Source organism: Acomys russatus, chromosome 2 (genome assembly GCF_903995435.1).
Source record: "Acomys russatus chromosome 2, mAcoRus1.1, whole genome shotgun sequence".
In the NCBI taxonomy this organism is placed as follows: domain Eukaryota; kingdom Metazoa; phylum Chordata; class Mammalia; order Rodentia; family Muridae; genus Acomys; species Acomys russatus.
This window is the reverse complement of record NC_067138.1, coordinates 11437339-11458310: the sequence shown is the minus strand read 5'-3', so window position 1 is coordinate 11458310 and position 20972 is coordinate 11437339. Positions and strand designations below refer to the sequence as shown.

Genomic DNA, 20972 nt, shown 5'->3' with positions numbered 1-20972 from the left:
TCCTCAGCAAAGTACTTTAAACAGCAGGTGTTGCACAGGGACATGGAAAGCACATCATAGAGCAGTGTTCATCAATCGTCCTAAAACTGCTGCCCCTTGATACAGTTCCTCAAGCATAAAATTATTCCCATGGCTACCTCAGAACTGTAGGGTTGCTACTGCTGTGAATCATAATACACATACCTATGTTTTCCTGTGGTCTTAGGCAACCTTAGGTGACCCCACACACAAAGGGTCACACTCACAGGCTGAGAACCACTGTCCTAGAGGCTCAACACCACTCAGCCCTAAATGCAATCTAGAGACAGAACAGTCACACCAAGGGGGCCATGGGGAAGACACTAGGCAGCCACTACGTTCCTCTGCTGAAAGCCACTAAGCCACCCACGGCAGCCACCACCAGAGCAGCTGGGAAGACCAGAGAGGCAGCCATGTGGGCCTCACAGTGCTTGTAGCTAAGAGGGTCCCCACCCACACTCCCTTACTTTCTATTACTCCATTTCTGTGCTGACCCCTACCAGGTTTTCTCTTCTCTTAATTTTCTTTTGGCTGACTCATTAGAGCTGCAGCCCCAGAAAACAAGAGACAAAGTTAAACATCCATTTACAGCCTATTCCTAAAACCTACAATCTCCTTCATAACCATATGAGATGCCTGGGATAAGAGCAATGTGGAATAGCACTTCTCCCTCAGAAAACAGTGTGTCTGTTTAATATGGATTCCTTTGAGCTAGCAAGATGGCTCAGTGGGTAAGAGCACCTGAGTTCAATTCCTGAAAGCCACTTAGGAGAGCTCCAGCAAGTTGCCCTCTGACCTCCATAGGCAAGCTGTGCGCACACACGCACACGTGCACACACACATACACAGAGAGAGACATACACACACACACACACTAATAGGTAAAAATAAATTAATTCCCTTGAGTTTTTTAGTAAATCTTTTAAAATATTTATTCCATTATACAGTCTTCTAAAAGTATAATTATTTTTAAATCAAATGGAAATTAGATATTTCTTTCTCTTCTGTTACTTTTGGTTTTATCACATTTACGCACAAAAACATCCTCGAGCATACAACGGGGCAAATGTGTTTTCAATGAGTGAAGGATTTTACTGCAAGCACCACACTCCTGTGTCAACACCTAAACTTGTTCTTACACAGTGAGTGTTCATCATCACTCACTGACTTTGGAAGTCATTTTAGATAATCAGATAAAAACTACAGTCTAGGACCATCTCTGAATTCCTAGGGTCCAAGCCAAGCTATATTCATCTACTTGTCACAAGTGATTTCTAAAAATATCAAATGTGGCAAGTCCTACAATACATTCTGACAACAGGATGTCCTGTTTGTAAAGTGTCTGAAGCCACACTTGGCTCCCTGCATGCTGGACACACTGTTAACTGCTGGTCTGCTCCACAGAACTCAGTGAGTGACAGAAAACGCCACCATAAAGCTCATTCACCGTGGTCAGGAGGAAGGCAGGTATCCTGGGGCAGCTTCTTCCTTAAAGATTGGTTAGAGAGTTTGGCACACCAACTCAAGTCGCCTGTCACTTCAGCTAATACAGAGGCCAAGGCAAGAGCAATGTCATGAGTTCAATATCTGACTAAGCAACTAAGTGAGTTCCACAGTACAGTAGATTATAGAGTGAAAACCTGTCTCAGAAAAAAGGATAGGAAAAGTTGTTATGGAGCTCTGAATGCCTATGATAATGTACTTTTTTCTTTCTTAGAACACTGAAAAGTGGAGAGAACTACCTAGATAAAAAGGGAGGAAAGGTGAAGGGGTTTCAGACGCAGGGAACAGCACCCCTTCCATTCACTCACTTCTCAAATCTAAACTGACTGCTGAACACCACTGTGGTCTGAGTGTCAAGTGTCTACTGTTACTGGTGCTGCTTTACAACGCTCTGGAACTTCTGGGAGGTGGAATGCTGCTGAAAGAAGTAGGTCACTGGGGGAAGGCCTTGAAGGTTCTAGCAGGCCAGTCCACTTCTGGTAGGCTCTCTGTTTCTATTCTGCCATATGAAGGGAAGTGGAAGGTCCCATATGCACACTCCTGCCACCACTGAGCCATCTGCCACTGTGCCACAGACGTCTTTGTCAGCTGCAGTACCCACTCAAAGTATGAGCCAATAATAACACGTATGTCCTTAAGCTGTTGCTGCTTCTCAGGTATTTGGTCACAGAGGGAAACAAGTGCCTTAATATGAACTATGTGGAGAGCAGAGGGACGTACAGTTAAAGCAATGTGACAACAAAGGCTTAGGGTCCCAACAGCTGCTGAAAGCAGCACCTCTTCACAGTTCAGTATGAAGAGTCTTTCTTGTACTGTCCGCAGGAGCAGTGGCTTAAACATCTGTAAGGAGTTGGCAGTCAAAAAGGATTCTAATCGATGAAATGACAACTTTTGTTAATTGATTACAAAGCTTTGTCAGCAGTATGCAAGCTATACCAGAGGAAGTTACTTTTATAAATCTGAGTTTTATTACATAAGTCTACATAAGATTTCAGTAAACGCTGGTATCTAACTGATAGCTTATGACACACTGTATATATGCCTATGCGTATTAACACAAACATAAACATGTCTAGTGCTAGTACACAGCCACAAATCCCCCAAAATTACACCAAGTACTAAGTGCAATAGTTTTAATCTAGAACTATTTTTCTTTACATTATTTATAATAAAAACCCTAGAATACAAAGGATATATATCATTTTAATAATTAATATATAGTGTATATGCAACAACACTATGTTTATGAGGACATTTAATATGTAGCTTTAAATCAAACGTTACTAGTGCTGAAAGAAACAAGAACATAAAATAGTTCAACTACTTTGCTTAGCAGATGAGTACTAAGGCAGCAGAGTAGGACACACAGTGAGGCCAGATTTTACCCAGATGTACAAATTAAACTATAAGCAAAACCTTCAGGCAAAGAGGAAGGCTAGAAACCCCAGTGGAAGTCAAGTACAATTGCCTGGGCCCCGGCACAGGTACAAAAGCACTCTAGCCTCAGAAGGTGACCTGTGACTCACTATAGCACTAAGACACAAAACGCCTGGGTGGAGATTTAAGATGCTAATGAGACATAGGATGCATGAAGTTCTTTGTAGAGCTACATGTGACACACAATCAAGGAGAAAGCATATGCTAAGAAAGTCAGCCAAAAAAGCCCATTACCATGTGGCATAAAACCCCTATCTTTTCATGTAGGGTTGCTGTTTGAGCTATTAACCCCCTTTTCCCTGCTCAGGTCATTCCCATTCCTTAGGAGGCTACTGTGCCTCTGCTTCTGTCCAACTGACACAAGAACCTCTAGAATTCCTCTTGAGGGACCTATATAGGTGCCTAGAGGTAAGCACTCCCCCCCAAAATTTTTAAAGTAATTTAAATTTCTTACAAAATCAGTCATTACCCAATTTTACCAATTAACCAGAATAATAACCCCAACAGGGAACATTTGGGAGTTTCTGGAGGTACGTTTGTTAGGACTGGTGGCGCTCCTAGAATACAATAATAATTATAATACTAATAATGATAATAATAATAGAGGGAATATATTACCAGCAGGCCTCCCAAGAAAGGTTCAGAAAAATTCTTTAGAGAGAAAGAAATTTGTACAGGTTAGAGACTTAGATTAAATAAAAAAAGAAGAACACTGGAAAAGGAGCAAGAATGTAAAAAGTAACTTCAATTTCCCCTATTCTTCCTTCATGAATCTACCTAACAGGTAACAGCTTGTTCATGAACAACAAGTTCATCAATGACACAGGGATCGATTCTCTATGACAATGCAGCAAGCCTATGCATCTGTGACAGAGTAAACAGCAGACCTAACATAACCATGAAAGCCAACATGTGAGGCAAAGCTGACAGAACTACAGGGCAACTGGAGCAAGCCTCGATTGCACTCAGCGACTCCAACACAACCCACTATTAGAAACAGACAGAGCGTGGTAAAGACCCGGGTGAGCTCAGCACCACAACTGCTCAAGTGAACGAGACCACTCGCTTAGGTGGTCTCATGCCACAGCAGGAAAGTATATTGTTTTCAAGCTCACGTGGAATACTCACCATGTCAGGCTAACTTCTCGGCCATACACACCTTCACAGACTTAAGCAGTGCTTAGCTGGATGTGCAGACGCTGGTAGAGTGCTGCCTAACATTTGCATCGCACAGAAAGGAAGATGGGGCAGAGGAGAGGGGAGACGGGAGAGAAGGGATGGCAGGGGGAGAGAAGGAAGAGTAATCATACGGTATTTTATCTCAGCCCACAACAGAATTAAACTAAAGAGAGGGTTCAAAAATCAGCTAGTAGGGGTCCCACTCAAACTAAGGCACCAGCCAAGGACAATACAGGCGGTAAACTTTAAACCCCTACCCAGATCTAGCCAATGGACAGAACATTCTCCACAGTTGAGTGGAAAGTGGGGTATGACTTTCACACGAACTCTGGTGCCTCATATTTGACCATGTCCCCTGAAGGGGGAGACCTGGTGGCACTCAGAGGAAGGGTAGCAGGTTACCAAGAAGAGACTTGATACCCTATGAGCATATACGGGGGAGGAAATCCCCCTCAGGAACAGTCATGGGGAGGGGAATAAGGGGAAAATGGGAGGGAGGGAAGAATGGGAGGATACAAGGGATGGGATAACCACTGAGATGTAACAAGAATAAATTAATAAAAAATTAAAAAAATAAAATAAAATACAAAAAAGAAAAAAAGAAAAAAATCAGCTAGTACTTGAACAGTAAACTGCATATTTCTTTCCACGCACAAAAGACAAAGCAGAACTTTCAAGAAAACTATAAAAGTACCTTGAAGTTATATAAAATAAAAGCAGAGCTCATCAACTATGTACCATGCAATAAAAACAATGATTTGAATATTATAACATTAAAATATAATTTGCATGTTATAAATGTTGAAAAAGCTCTGAAATCATTCACCTAAACTTCCACCTCCAATTAAATACAAAGTAAACGAAAGAAAAGTTAAAATTTGAGAAGAAAGCAGTAAAATTAAAAACAAGAAGTCAATAAAGAAACAAGAAAATGTTGTTCCTTTAAAAGATTTTGATAAAACTCTAGTCAGGCTAACCAAGAAAAGGACATGAGCTGGGAAAATGCCCAGCAGCTAGAGTGCTTGATGCTCCTCCAGGACCTGAGTTCAGTTCCCAGAATCCATCAGGAGTGCCACAACCACTTGTACCTCCAGCTCCATTACAAATCCAATGCTCTCTTCTGACGTCCACAGGCACGCACACACACTCACACAGACATACACGTAAGCAAAAAAAATTCCTATTTCCATAGCAGAGTCCCTGGGGTTTGCTGGCTAGCTAGTCTAGCTGAATTCAGTGAATCCAGGTTCAGTGAGACTCTGTCCCAAAAAGCTAGGTAGAGAGCAACTGAGAAAGATATCCAGTGTTAGCCTCTGGTATCCACAGGCATGCACACACATTTGCTCACGTCACACACCTACAAACACACATGCATGCACAGTACACGCACATATATACAAAAGGCTCTAAGGATAACTTGTGTTAAGAAGTCTAGTCATCAGAGAAATGCAAATCAAAACGACACTGAGATTCCATCTTACACCCATCAGAATAGCTGAGATAAAAAACTCAAATGACACCACATGTTGGCGAGGATGTGGAGAGAGAGGAACACTCTTTCATTGGTGGTGGGAATGCAAACTAGTACAACCACTTTGGAAAGCTATCTGGCACTTTCTCAGAAAAATGGGAATAGGGCTTCCTCAAGACCCAGCTATCCCACTCCTTGGAATATACCCAGAAAATGCCCTACCACACAACAGGGACATATGCTCAACCATGTTCATAGCTGCTTTATACATAATAGCCAGAACATGGAAACAGCCTAAGTGTTCCTCAGTAGGAGAATGGGCTAAGAAACTGTGGTACATTTACACTATGGAATACTACTCAGCTATTAAAAACAAGGAATTCCTGAAATTTGGGGACAAATGGATTGATCCAGAAATTATCATAATGAGTGAGTTCACCCAGAAGCAAAAAGAGACAAACAGTATATACTCACTTATATCAAAACACTAGTCCAAGGGATACGTACCATGAAAAACTTTACTTACCAAAAAAGTGGGTCAGAAGAGAGGACATCCTATTGAGACTCTAGGCGAGAGTAGCATGGAAGAATGGGGAAATAGTAGGACCCACAGGGTCCTGGAAACCTACAAGAAGAACTTTATAACAGGCAGATCTGGGTCCTGGGGTCCTCCTCAAACTAAGGCACCAGCCAAGGAGAATATAGGCAGTAAGCTTCGAACCCCTACCAGGACCTAAACGACGAACATGATATTCTCCACCGTTGAGTAGAGAGTGAGATCTGACTCTCACACGAACTCTGGTGCCCCTTTTCTGACCATGTCCCCTGGATGGGGAGACCTGGTGGCACCCAGAGGAAGGATAGCAAGTTGCCAAGAAGAGACTTGATATTCTAAGAGCATATATAGGGGGAGGAGGTCTCCCTCAATCACAGACATAGGGGAGGGGAGAAGGGGGGAAGTGGGAGGGAGGGAAGAATGGGAGGAAACAGGGGAAGGGCTAACAATCGAAATGTAATATGAATAAATTAATAAAATTTTTAAAAAAGAAAGAAAGAAAGAAAAAATAAGAAGTCTAGGCAAACTTTCAAGGACAAGTCTTATGATAGACCAAGCTACACTCAAGAACCATAATATCTGTCAATTCATTTTGTTTTGTTTTGTTTTTCTTTTGGTTTTTCAAGACAGGGTTTCTCTGTGTAGCCTTGGGTGTCCTGGACTCTAGACCAGCCTGGCCTTGAACTCACAGAGATCTGCCTGCCTCTGCCTCTGCCTCTTAAGTGCTGGGATTATAGGCAGGTGCCACCACTGCCCAGCTTATCTGTCAGTTCCTATCAACAGACACTGCAGTGACATGTAGGCATTGACTCTGCGCATACCAGGTCATAACGACAGGAAAACAGCACTGTTCCAGGTCCAGTATATTAAGATGGGCTTGCAACATGGTGACTGTAGATACAGTATGTCAGTGCAAGTGACTGGCAGTGACTTTCAATAGTCCGCTTGTCTGACTGAACAAATCTATGCTAAATGAAGTTGCAATCCCCTCCTGAGTCCAGCTAAAGTATTCAAAGGGCCTGGAGAGAATGGAATGTTGGAGTGGGTTACCTATTTATTAGCTGTTCACCTGCCCTTCACAGTATCCCCTCACCAAGACTAGAGACACCGACAGTATTGAAAGAGCATGTGGTGCCGTGGCTCCTCTAGCCGCTGTTAGGAGCCAAGACTAACAGTGGAACTGCTCTCAAAAGGGCTCCTTGGATTCAAAGGGCATGGCAAAGCTCTGTGGGACAGCAGAATGGGTCTGCACAGTCTCAGAGCTCAGTGACTATCAAAAGAGTCTGCCCTTTCAGGTTGGTTGGTTATACTGTTCCTGGAATTGAAATGGATGAAAAAAACAAACAAAAAACAAAACACCTCTCAATTTCATGAAAAGAAGTCTCAGTGTGAGTCACAAGTGACTTTCGTAAGTTTCATGACCCAGCCCCCAAACTTGAACCAATTTCCAAACTTTCCATCTCTTAAATGACTAGGAGCTCATTCCAAGGCCCTGACACCTAAAGAGGGGAGTCTCTGGAAGGAAGGTACCTAACAGGAGGAAACGAAAGAGAGTAATGGGGTGGGGAAAAGAAAAATAAAAGAGATACACACACACATACATATATACACACACACATTATATGAAAGCATTAGGGAGAGGAAGAAACTATCCAGGAGAAGCTGGGAGATGAGAGCAGAGAGTAGGAGGCAAAACAGGAGAAAAATAAGATACTCGTGGGTATGGAAGTATCATGGTGAAAGCACTATTGTGTGTGCTAACTATTTACACTCTCAAGCCTCTTCCTCACCTTCTCAAAGGGAGCTATGCCTATTGATAATGGTAACTGTGCACTGAGTAAGAGAAAACAAATGTTTCAGAGATTACCTAAGATGCCATTAATTCCTGAAGGGAAAAATTGTAACAGTCAGAACAGAGGTTGTTGGAGACCATAAGATGAAGGGTGTTTTCACTCAATTCTCCCATGTACCTACTCTGCGGCTATCTTCTCATTCTAGAATGTATAACTGGAATAGATACACTTGGTTAACTGACAAAATCTCAACACTGGTTCTAATTTGTGGACACAGGACTATACTAGGCATCAGAAGACACCAGAACAGTGAGTGTTTCTCAACTTGTGGGTCATGACACCTTTGGCAAAACTCTACCTCCAAAAATATTTACATTATAATTCATAACAGTAGTAAAACTACAGTTATGAAGTAGCAACAAAAGTAATTTTATGGTTGCGGGTCCCCACAACATGAGGAACTGTATTAAACTGCATTAGGAAGGTTGAGAAGCACTGCTCTCGAATGTCCCTACTTACCAAGTAAACAAAAGGCAGTTCTGCATTCCTTGCTGGGACTGCAGCCACTGCTGCTAGCACAAAGGACTCAGTAGACCCATGTACAGAGGCCCTACCTCATTCCCACTCAGCTTGTCCACATGGCCCTGTAAAAAACACATGGGTCTTGTGGGATGATGATTTATTATCAAAAACTTAGTGGTAAGTCCAACTATAGCTACTGTTCTAGATGTAATGTCATTGCTGGAACAAACCAAGGAGCCCTGAGCACCTGCCATGCCACTATTGATCTGACATCTAATAGTAAAAACCCCCACAGCTCACCACTCTGTAAGCTCCCCAGCTTTATGCTATAATCTAAGCCTTGGGAATTCTACGTGCAACTCATTCTGTTAGCCATCACTCTGTTGATGGAACCTCGGCGTAAGCAGCAGCGATTCTGAACTACGCTACAGGGGAAACTGAGTTTGGTGGTCTGGGCCATATAAACGCACCCCTTACTCCTAGTAGAAGCGCAATGACTAGTGGTTCTCACTGACGTCTAAAGGCACCAAGTACATTTTTCTGTATTTCTATCCTTCTTACAAGTTACTCTCGAACCTGCCAGTTTCTAATGGACCCACATAGTTGTGTGATTGTGTTTGGTGATGGGAAGTGGCACTGTTAGGAGGAATGGTCTTATTGGAGGAGGTGTAGCCTTGTGAGAGGAAGTGTGCCATTATGGGGACAGGGCTTTAAGGACTCATATATATGCTCAAGTGATCCAGAGCCCGCTCCTGACTGCCTGCAAAAACAGTCTCCTGCCGCCTCTGCATCAAGGTGTAGAACTCTTGGCTTCTCCAGCACCATGTCTGCCTGCATGCTGCCATGCTTCCCACTGTGGCGTTCATGGACTAAACCTCTGAAACTGTAAGCCAGCCCCAAGCAAGTGTTGTTCTTTATAAGAATTGCCTTGGTCTTGGTGTCTCTTCACAGCAATGGAAACCCTAAGTAAGACAATCCAGAACAGGAGAACATTTTACAGCAGATCCAAGTGCTCACGCAAGCTGTTTCACTTCTCGGGCTGTATGAGCTGACAGATACAGTGGTATCCGGAACCGTCCTGTGGCAGAATGGAGACTTGGACAGCCTTCTAAAGGTGACACAGAGTGTAGAACCAAGGGAAAACTGAGGGACAGGGGCAAAAATCAGTAGGCAGAACTCTGAGCAGCACGCCCACGTAGCATCTTGTTTGGAAAGAGAAATGGTTTAAGTTGATTATATAAATACAGTAAATAGTTTTGCTGGGTGGTCAGGAATTCTGAAGGAACGTGACAGGAAAGTAGAAGACAAAGCACAGGAGAGATATAAAAAGACCTCTCTGACAGAAAAAGAATGAAGATAAAGCAGCCAGTGTTAGTCCCTTATCCTTCATTATTTTCATTATCCACTCATCTGCTGATGGACATCAGGCTATTTCTAAGTTCTGGCTATGATGAATAGAGCAACAATGAACATGAGGAAGCCAGTGTCTCTAGTAAGATGTAGACCCTTTGAGCATATGCCCAAGAGTTGTGCATTCCTTTTTTCCACCTTTGTCAGTATCTGCTGCCATTCACCTCTTCTTCTTCTTCTTCTTCTTCTTCTTCTTCTTCTTCTTCTTCTTCTTCTTCTTCTTCTTCATCATCATCATCATCATCATCAATAATCTTGGCCATTACAGAGTGCCTGTCTCACAAATTCAAGGACCTAAGTTTGGTCTTCAGAAGCAAGAGGGAGAAAGTCACATGCAGTGTCTTTGTAATCCAGAGACAGGGAAGTGGAGTCAGAAAGATACCTAGAGTGCAGGACAGACAAGAACATGTGCGCGCGCGCACACACACACACACAATTTCTAGAAAGAAACAATACTTACTGAGCTTAGTTTCAGAATCTAAAGCTCCAAACAGCAGAGTGCTGGCTCTACAGAGGATCTTCTCCAGCCATATCATATGGTGGCACATGGAAAAAAACGAAATGTCATGACAGGGAGTGATTCAGGATCCAGTGCTTTCCCAGCAGCTCACCTTCGCAGGGTCCAAGTAGAGTAGTGCAATAGTGATAGCCATTACTTCTGAGGACAGCACATCTAATGACACACTACCCTTGCACTAGGCTCCATGTCTACAAGACCACCACCTCTCACATGACCACACTGGAGACTAAGCTTCTAATAAATGAAACTTTGGGGAACAAAACTAATCCAATTTATGTAAGGTCACATGGGAATAACCTCAGAGAAACATCAATCCTGTGGGCATCAATCAACCTCTTTTGTCCCTCTCAAATGGGCGGCAGTCAGGATGCACTTCCATCTCAGTGCTGAGTGAGGGCTATGGCAGCATGCCCTAGACCACTGGGCACCTACAAGATTTATCAAGGTGCCAGGCACCCATCTATTATTTGTTTGCAAGATCTCAGGTAGCCCAAGCTAGTCTTAAGCTCGTTTTATAGCCAAGGATGGCTCTGAATTCCCAATATTCCTGTCTCTTCCTCCTAAGTAGTGTTAGAATTACAGGTGTATTATCACTCCACACACCCCGCAAGTCTGTGTATATGTGAAATGTATCTGGTGTATACAGATGCATGAATCTACACGCATGCTTCTGAAAGCCAAAGGAGGAGGCTGTCTTCCTCTATCACTCTTCCATCGTATTTCCTTGAGAAAGAGTCTGTGGCTAACTTAGAGCTTACTGTCTTTCACCTAGACTGGCTGACCAGCAAACTCCAGTGCTCCTCCTGTGTCTGCCACCTCAGCACTGGGATACAAGCATGCACAGCCATGCGCAGCCTTGTATGTGGGATCTGAACTCAGGTCCTCATGCCTGCACAACCATAGCTCTTACACGGTGAGCTAGCTCCCCAGTCCTAAGCCCCTCCTTTTTTGTGGACAGGAGGTTATGTATGAATTCAGGAAGACTGACTTCTATTTACCTATGGTGACATGTTTACAGTCCCTGTAAACATGATGAAGCAATCAACCAAGAGCAGAGAGCAACGTTAATTTCCCAATATAGTAGCATTCCCTATGGCTGCCACCTGCTGGAAGGCTGACTACAAGGCACCATTCCATACAGAAAAAAGGACACTAACATAATCTAGCTGGACCAACACCCTGAATGTGGACTTACTAAGCAGTATTCTGTGATGATAATGTACAATGGTAAACCTTTAATCATTAACTACTTCAAAAAAAATAAACATATAGGTTGTTTCCAACATTAAAAATAAAGCTGGGCTAACGAGATGCCTTTTCCAAAAGATCTGGGTTCAATTTCCAGTACCCACAACCATGTGTGTAATCCCAGTTCCAGGGGATCCAACACCCTTTTCTAGTCTCTGAAGGCTCCAAGTAAGTACACATGTGATACAAAGCCATACCTGCAGGGAAAACACCTATATACATGAAATAAAATTTTAAATTAAAAAGTCAGGCATGGTGGCAAATGCCTGTAATCCCAGCACTCTGTGAGTTCAAGGCCAGCCTAGTTTACAATGTGAGTCCAGTACAGCCTAGGCTACATAGAGAAACCCTGTCTCAAAAAACAAACAAAAAATTAAATAAAAATAATTAGTTAATTAAAGCTGCCATGGGGCTAGAGAAATGGCTAAGTGATTAAAAGCACTTACTGCTCTTGCAGAAGACCTGGGTTTGGTTCCCATCACCTACATGGTGGTTCAAAACCATCTCCAATTCCTCTTTTAACCTCTTCAGCCACTGCACACATATGATGCACAAACATATAAGCAAGCAGAACACTTTGCACACACAAAATTTTAAAAACCTTTTTAAATTAAAAAATGAAGCTGAGATAAGATTTGGGTATGGGTTTTATATGAACATCTTGCTTTTTGATTGTTTGGTCATGTAATCCAGGCTAACCTCAAACTACTTATGCAGAGAAGGGTAACCTTAAATTTCTGATCCTCCTGCCTCTACCTTCCAAGTCCTAGTCCCTGTTTATGCAGTACTAGAGATGGAAACCAGGGCTTCATGCACACTAGACAAAGACTCTACCAAGTGACCTAAAGCCCATTTCTCTGAAATGGACTCTCCCCAGTGAGCACCCAGTTCTCAGTGTTCTCATGTCTTCAGGAGAACTGAACTCTATCTATTTGAGTAGTCAAGAGTCCAGGCAGTTGGCTAAGGTGCAGACCCTTGAAGACAAATGACAACCTGCCAGCAATAAGTCACTGCCCATGTTACCAACAGTGAGGTCCACAATCTTTACAAAAGCAGGTGAGACCCAAACTGAATCAATTCTGTTTACTTTTCATCCCCAAATCTTACAAATCAGGCCCTGCTCAAACGTAGTTAGTTTCTCTTATTCCCTCTGCTAATTAATGCTAAAAAATAAAGACAAAGTTAATGACTATAATCACATTTAAGACTAATGTAAACAAAAAATAGAATTTTAATGTAACTCTTAGAAGGAAAAAACCAAAGATATTTTTTAAAGGCATCAGGATTTATGGGCAAAATATGCTGTTAACAAAGATCTACTAGAGAAACTAAGACTGAGCTGAAAGTCAGAAAAGGGTCTAAACGGGTCAGACCACACAATCACCATTCAGATATAGCACATGCTAACTCTAAATCATCCTCCCCTTCTGGAAGCTCGTGGCTTTGATGCACATTTTCAGTGTTGATAAAGCCTACTCCCTTGAGAAGTCTATCTACTTCAACCCACTATTTCATTGTCTTAATAGTAACTAGCAATTTCCTCTAATGTGGAAATAAATGTTTCAGAAGATTTTTATTACTAACTCTTAATAACTCTTCCAGAATTCTACAATGTAATGAAAAAGGGCTGCACCATGGCTAAAATCAGAAACATTTTTCAATATCTCTTTACAAATATATCTATTTATTTTTGGTTTTTTGAGACAGGGTTTCTCTGTATAGCCTTGACTGTCCTAGACTCACATTGTAGACCAGGTTAGACTCAAACTCACATCAATCCGCCTGCCTCTGCCTCCCTGAGTGCTGGGATGAAAGACATGTGCCACCACACCCAGCTAAATTTAATAATTTTTAAAGTGTCTATTTTCAATAGAAAACTGGAAAGAGAAAAATATAACTGGGAGGATAAAAATGAAACATATAATTTTGTTATTATATATACTTGGTAGACTTAAAACATATAAAATAAGATCATTTCTCCCTTTACATTGAAAAAACTCCTTTGGTTTTCTGAAAAGAACTCAATGACCAATGTTCTATCATGAACTGCATACTCCACAAACAAACAAATAAAGCCCTGAAAAATTCATGATGTTTTGTTTGTTTGTTTGCTTTGCTTTGCTTTGGTTGTTTAGTTGGTTTGATTTTTTGAGACTGGGTCTCACTGAACATGCTGGAACTCTCTATGTAGACCAGACTGGCCTTGAGCTCACGTAGGTCTACTTGTCTCTGCTTCCCAAGTGCTGAGATTAAAGGCATGTGCCACTATGCCTGGCTAAGTATTTTTAAAGTTAAAAAAAAAAAAAATATATATATATATATATATATATTAACAAAAAAGTAAAATATTTAAAATTATTTGTATGAAATCCATCTAAGATGTTGTAAAAATAAATAAAACTACAAACTGTCCTTTAATGTCACTAGTTTCAATAACCTAAAGTAGAAGGATATTCCATTGTGCCGACTCTAAAAGTCCTTGGAAACCACCTTTACAATGTACTAAAGAGGGACAGTGCTGTAAAGAAACAGTAGTAATAGCCTGGACACAGAGAAACCCATTCTCTGCTCAATACTGCCATCTTTAGGCGGTTAGCATGGGTTATAAACTACAGCAGTTCCCTACGCTAGTCATACTGTCTAAGTGACATAACAGAGATTTAGGATTCAGGAAGGAAAGGCTGGGATGCCACTGAGATACAGTAACAGCCCATCAGAGGCAAGGGTTGGGCTTTGATGCCTTACTCCAGAAAGGAAAAAAAGGTATCTTTACAAAAATACCTTTAGCAAATCCTTACCAGTCCTTTTATACACCAGAATAAGCTGCATTATTATACACAATAATAAATAATAACTAGTCCTTATACTCAAAATAAGCAAAACCACCAACCACCAAAAGAACAGCAGCATCGAAGCTGGTGAACCAAAGGAAAAGAGATGCAGCCACATGAGCACACGGGCAACCACAGGACCCCAAATTCCCTTTATCTAGTAACTTCCATTGAGAAATTAGGACCAAAAATTATGTGGATCAATTCCTGGCTGCTTGGTATATATGAAAATGCCACCATGAAGCCCATTATTTTATAATACTAATATATGCTTTTTAAAAAGTCAGGGGTACCACTTGAAATTTCATTATTACACATACATATTTTCTAACCCAAAATGGGCACCTGATTTGCTATTTTTGCATAATTGCTCAACTATCAAACTAAATTTTATTACAATTTAAATCACATATATTCCTGCTCAAATGTATGGCATTCTGCAGTGTATGGAGAGGACCAATGAAACCTAAGCCTGCTTCCCAAGAGCTGCAACTACAAAGTAAGACAAACCAGGCTCAGAAATGACAGCAGTGAGACTTCAGAGCTGTCAGCGTGTAGTAGAGGCAGAGTGAAGCAAAGCAGGGCACATTCAATGGTGTTTCCTACGGCTGGAGGATCACCAAGGCAACAGAGGATGAGTTTTACAGTGACGCAGCACATGGGACACTCATCTCAGGGTGAAGAGCATGGAGAGACAATCTGTTTAGGAGACAGCAATGTTTATCTTCAAAAAACAAAAACAAAAAACCAAGCATAAACCATCTTACTAATAAAATGCCTATATGTATGTATGTATGTGTGTGTATATATATATATATATATATATATATATATATATATATATATATATATATAGTGGTTTTTGTGACTACAAGTGTATCTTATGAGTTTACTTATCAAATAAAAAAATATAAACATCAGCAATTTTCACTTAAAACCAGGGGTGAGGGGTAACAATCCCAATTCTCAACTCCCAAAGTTTGGTTTAGTCAGCCAACATAAAGCAATCCCACTGGTGGGCTGAGGACAGAGTTCAGCATCGAGGCACTTGCACAGGCATGGATGAGGCCCTGGGGGTGAGTTCCAACCTCAACAATGCCAACAGTAACAGCAAATGCACACATAGTAAAACAGGGGGGAGGTGGTAAGGAACAAGTAGGGTTCATCTGTATAGGCAGACCATGCCTACCAAGTGTGAAGTGTGTAAGCTTTCTGGTTGCATTCGCTATACTGTGAAAGCCTTTATTCCAAGTAAGCTTTATTCCATGACAAGCTGCCATGCTCATAGGTCAATGCCTTGGTTACCCATCATCAGAGAAGTGTCCTCCTGCCACAGATGGGAACAAACACAGAGCCCCACCAGCAGATACTATTCAGAGGCGGACCCCTCAGGCCTAACTGGGATGCCACCATCAAATTCCTCCTCTCAAGGTAATGGTGTAGGAGCCAGAGGAGACTGAAGACACCAAGAGAACCAGGCCCTCCAAATGAACATAACCAAAGCTCACATGAACCCAAAGACTGAAACAGTGTGCACAGGTCCTGCGCCAGGCCCTCTCGGTATATAGCATGGCTTCCAGTTTAGTGCTTTTATGGGATTCCTGAGTGTGTGGACAAGCGGGTCTATTTCTTGTGCCTTCTCTTGGACTCTTTTCCTTCTCTTTGTTTGTTTTCTCCAACTCCAACATGTTAGGTTTTTTTTTTTTTTTTTTTTTTACCTTTTTAAAAAATATTTTATTATTTAAAAAAGAACTCCTACTGTTTTATAAGTAAAATTTTAAAATGTGTTTTAAGCCACTGCATATGGAAAAAAAAAATCACAAAACTATGACCCTGGGTCCTTTTCATTATTGGATCATAGAAAAGTTTTGACACTCAAAACTAAAATGACTCTACAATCCAGAGAAATGTCTACATGTGTAGTGTTCCATACTATTTATTCCCTAGGGGACACAACCAGAAAACTCAGTTTTTTCTTATATAACCCAACTTCATGTATAACAGAATCTAATAATTAAAAATAAAAATTCCAGCCTTAGGCAGGTGTGGTACTGCATGCCTTTTTAGGCCCAACACTATGCAAGGCAGAGGCAGGTGGATGTCTGTGAGTTCCAGACCAACTTGGTCTACAAAAAGTTTCCTAGACAGCCACACCGAGAAACCCTGTCTCAAAAAACCAAAACCAAAACCAAAAGTCCCCAGCCTTGTCCTTATGTCTATTTCCACTAGAAATGTTACCTATAAACGTTTTATCCTATTTTGCAAATATTGGTTTACACAAATGGAAAAATAAAACTTTTTTTTTTAAGGCCATTTTCTGTAAAGGAAAGCGAAACACTGACAGATTATATCACACACCCAATTCTCGCCCAAAGTGACTTGCAAGTGTATTGGTGGCTGTGGGCGGGGGAGGGGGGGGCGGTTTGGGAGGAGCGAGGGGGCGGGGAGCCCACCAGCTGTAAAAAGCCGCAGAACGGAAAGGAAGCACTAGCCACAGGCTCCGCAGCGGGAGGTCAGTCTGTCCCCGCCCCGTCCAAAAGTCACCCGCGAAGCCCCAGGACAACACTGACACCCTCCTGCCCGGCCCCCCATGCTGGCCCCTCCCCAGGGTCGCGGGCTTAGCCCCACCCCCCACGCTGGCCCCACGTCGGGACGTGGCGTCACGAGGCCTGCTCACCGGTCCGAGCTCCGCCTTCCGCTGCAGCTCCGAGTGCCGCTCCAGGGCGCTCGCGAAGCCGCCCGAGCGCGCCCGAGGAGCGGAGGGGTCGTGGGTCGCACCCCCAGGGCCGCTCTCCGAGCTTGCATTTCGAAAGGGCTTGGAAGAGAGAAGCACTCTCAGCAAACGGCTCCCAGCAGTCCCGGCGTAGGACCCACACAGCGCCGCCATGATGCCCGCGCGACCTCTCACCTCTGGCCTCCCTGAACGTGGGCGGGTCAAGGGGCGGGCTGAGGAGAGCCCCGCCTACCGCCTTAGTGCCCCAGCTAGCTGGCGAGGCGGGGCGGAGCAGCAGATGGCTTACGGAAAAGGTGTAAACCTCGCAACGGGACGCGGAGATGCTTTAGCTGCTGTCCTCCGTAGTCTACGGAGGTCTCCTTGATTATCCTGTTGGAGTTGGAGGCCCCAAGCTCGTGAGCGCCTCCTGTGCCTTGGTGTTCAGCATTTCCATATCATGCGTCCTGCTTGGGACTTGAAATCATTCTTAGCGCCCGAAACTCCAAGAAGGAAGGCGATCCTTTGCAAATGGGCACAAAGTAGTTTGTGAAACCGGTGGTAGGTCTGTCCTTGGCCCAGGTACACACGCATTACAAAAACCACCAGAGGAGTTTTCTTCCCGAGCTAGGTACCATCCCTTGTGAATTAAGTTTCAGAATATGCCCAGATCTAGCATTCCATAATCCCCACAAATACTTGATACTTTTTGTTTGTCGCCACCATTTATTGTTCCTCTACTTAAGAATCAAACCAAAAACTGTACATAACGGAAGTGTTTGCCAATTAAGCGGGCTACTCGCCTAATCGTCAATTCGATGTAAACCTACAAATTTCTAAATCTGAAGCAGGTGTCACAGTTTCCTCTGTCGTTTGCAAGTAAATACTTTTTTTTTTTTTTTAAATCAGGGTTTCATGTGGCCCAGACTAATCTTAAACTCACTGTCTAGTTGAGGTTCTTCTCCCTGAATGGTGGGATATTGTGAGCATTGTCACTACCAAATCCCTTCTATGTCTTTGTTAATTAGGCGTATGCTGACCTTGGAATGATGCATGATTTTATGAATCAGTTAAAACTCAGTGTCACTAGTCAATGTAGGGAGAAGCCTACAAATTCAGTACGTGCCTCAAAGGTAGATGCTACTCGGGGTGAGATCTCCACACACTTATCTGCTGACCGTTAAGTTAACTCTGGCTACATGCCATTGTCTGTGGCTACTGCTCCTTCCGGTTCCTTTCAAAAAACAGTGTAGCAAATTGTAAAACATGGGGGAGTCCTAAGTAACCTTTGTCTTGGGCAATCCAGTGTTATGTTGCTGACTTGGTTTCCCTACTTGGGAAAGCAAGCTGCTAACCAGTACCACGTTTAAGGAACTGCTTTGTGAACGTAAGTCACTATCAGCTCTGGTGCTGGCCTGGCATACAAACGCCCCAGGTGCAGTCTTCTGCATAAAACCTAAAACCTCCATCTGGACAAACACAACAAACGAGGGTACTAAGGTCCCATCTTTAAATCCAATAGACGTGTTACGTTCATGTTACCTCAGCTAAAGGATAAACCTGAAAGACCTGAAAGATGGACAGAGCCCCTGGGTGACTATTACTGTAGCTTATTATCTTCCCAAAGCTTCCTTCTTACTCGAAGAGGCATCAAATGACACAGATTAGACAAGTGAGGATTCACCATGCAGTGGTGGTGCACGCCTTTAATCCCAGCACTCGGGGAGACAGAGGCAGGCGAATCTCTTGAGTTCGAGGCCACCCTGGTCTATAAAGCAAGTTCCAGGACGGCCAAAGCTACACAAGAAACCCTGTCTTGAAAAGTGAAGGAGGAGAAAGAAGAGAAGTGAGGATTCATAGCAAATGGTTTTAATTAATTTCTCTCCACAGTGGGTTGTGTTCATCTGAGAAGCCATGGGCTGCCAATAAACAGCCTAATGCCAGGTTTGGAGTGCCTCCCCATCAAGCTGTTGGTCAGAAGTGTCCTGGAGACACCTGGCAGCATAAAGACTATTGTACCTGTTTAGGTTTGGGCCTGTGGAGAGGTCAGCCACAAATGGAACATCTGCGTCACCATGTCACCATGCCCAGGATGGTCCCTGAACCTAGCCATGGTGACGTGGTGACTGTTAGGACCCAGGGGTCAGGGAGAACCACAGCACAAGTGCTTTCTGAACATGACAGGATCCCTGGAGGCATGAACTCACAGCGGCTATGGCTGCCCAAGTGGGACCTGCACAGATCAAGACATCAAACCTCGATTAATATCGACTGGAAAGTGGCTCGTGAGCCCCTTCCCCAACTGAGGGGACGGTTGGTAGCTCGTGGGAGAGGAAGAGTCAGGTTTTGTTTTTAAGGGTGTGGCTCCTGATGCGTTGACTACACTCCAGTTTATGGCCCAATATCCCGGAGTATGCTAGCACAAATTAGAATAGAGGGGTTATTAAAAAAAAAAGACATTAAGTTGGAGGTACAGAAGCAGATCAGGAAGGAGTTAAGGTGAATAGTCAGGAGTGGATATGATTAAAACATATGCAACCCTGAAATTTATTTTTAAAACTGGAGCAGTGAGGAGATGGGAGTTTTGAGCTGGAGGCCAACCTGAGCTAAGTAGTGAGATCCTGTCTCAAAAAACCAAAGTGTGTGGTGGGGCATGCACGTGACCTCCGTACCTGGTAGGTGGAGGCAGGATGATCAGGACTCCAAGGTCACACTTGGTTACCTAGCAAGATTGAGCTGTATGAGACTCAGCCTCAAAAAACAAAACCGTGAGAGTCAACAAGAGGAATGGATCTGCAGGCCTTTTGCCAACGCAGGCATGAGCAGTGGCAACACTGCTGTTCCCCTGCATCTTCCTGTGAGCTTTATTGAAGTGTAGGTTTGTAAAACTAGCAATAGCGAATAGCAAGGGAGCTGAGTAAAACATTCTTCAAAGACTGGATCACATCTTACTGGCCATGGCCTCATCTACCAAATCGTGGCATCAGCACTACCACCCACACCTCCTCCACCAACAAGGATACCAGTGTAAAAAGGGTCCTTCAACCAAGGGTAATGCATGCTGAGAACCTAGACCCCTTGTTCAGGTCTGGCCAATGGACAGCTCGTTCTCCACAGTTGTGGGGAGAGCAGGGACTGCCTCTAACATGAACTCCAGTGCCTCCAATTTGACCACTTCCCTTTGATGGGGAGGTCCTGTGGGGTAGGCCCACACAGAGGAAGGAGAAGCAGGCTATCCCATGAGACCTGATAGGCTGTGGTCATACGGTGGGAGAGGAGGTCCCCCTCTGTCAGAGGTCTAGAGGAGGGAAAGAGGGCTGAAGAGATAGGGAGGGTGGGAATGGGAAGATACAAGCCAAAGTATAATAATCAGAATATAATCTGAATAAATTATAGCACTTGCTCAGCATGTCCAGGGCAAGCCCTAGGTTCAATCCCCAGCACCCAAAAAAAAAAAAAAAAAAAAAACCAGAAAAATGTTTCTTAACTGCATAGGAAAGCCTAGAAGAAAGGCCATAGTATGATATATTGTCACACTAAAGACATTCATTTTGGCCACAGAAACAGGACCACTGTACAAAATGCTGAGGGCAGCATTTTGGGAGTTGGAATACTAAAAAGTAGTCATATTGAAAAAAAATCCTAGAAATAAAGGAAAACTAGAGCATGTAGAAGAGCTTTTAACATACGTGTTTGTGTGTGTGAGGGTGCCTATGTCAGCATACATGTGGAGGCCAGAAATTAATACCGGGTGCCTTCCGTCCATGAGGACCC

General features: G+C 43.1%; 1 protein-coding gene across 1 annotated transcript in view; it reads right to left on the bottom strand.

Moving 5' to 3' along the window:
• Positions 1-17420, bottom strand: part of Mrps28 (mitochondrial ribosomal protein S28) — a 102015-nt gene extending 84595 nt beyond the window's left edge. Inside the window, exon 1 of the mRNA XM_051158367.1 lies at positions 17166-17420. Within this exon, the coding sequence (XP_051014324.1) occupies positions 17166-17375 (210 nt within the window). The 5' untranslated portion in view covers positions 17376-17420. The remainder of the gene's footprint in view (positions 1-17165) is intronic.
• Between the last annotated feature and the right edge of the window lie 3552 nt (positions 17421-20972).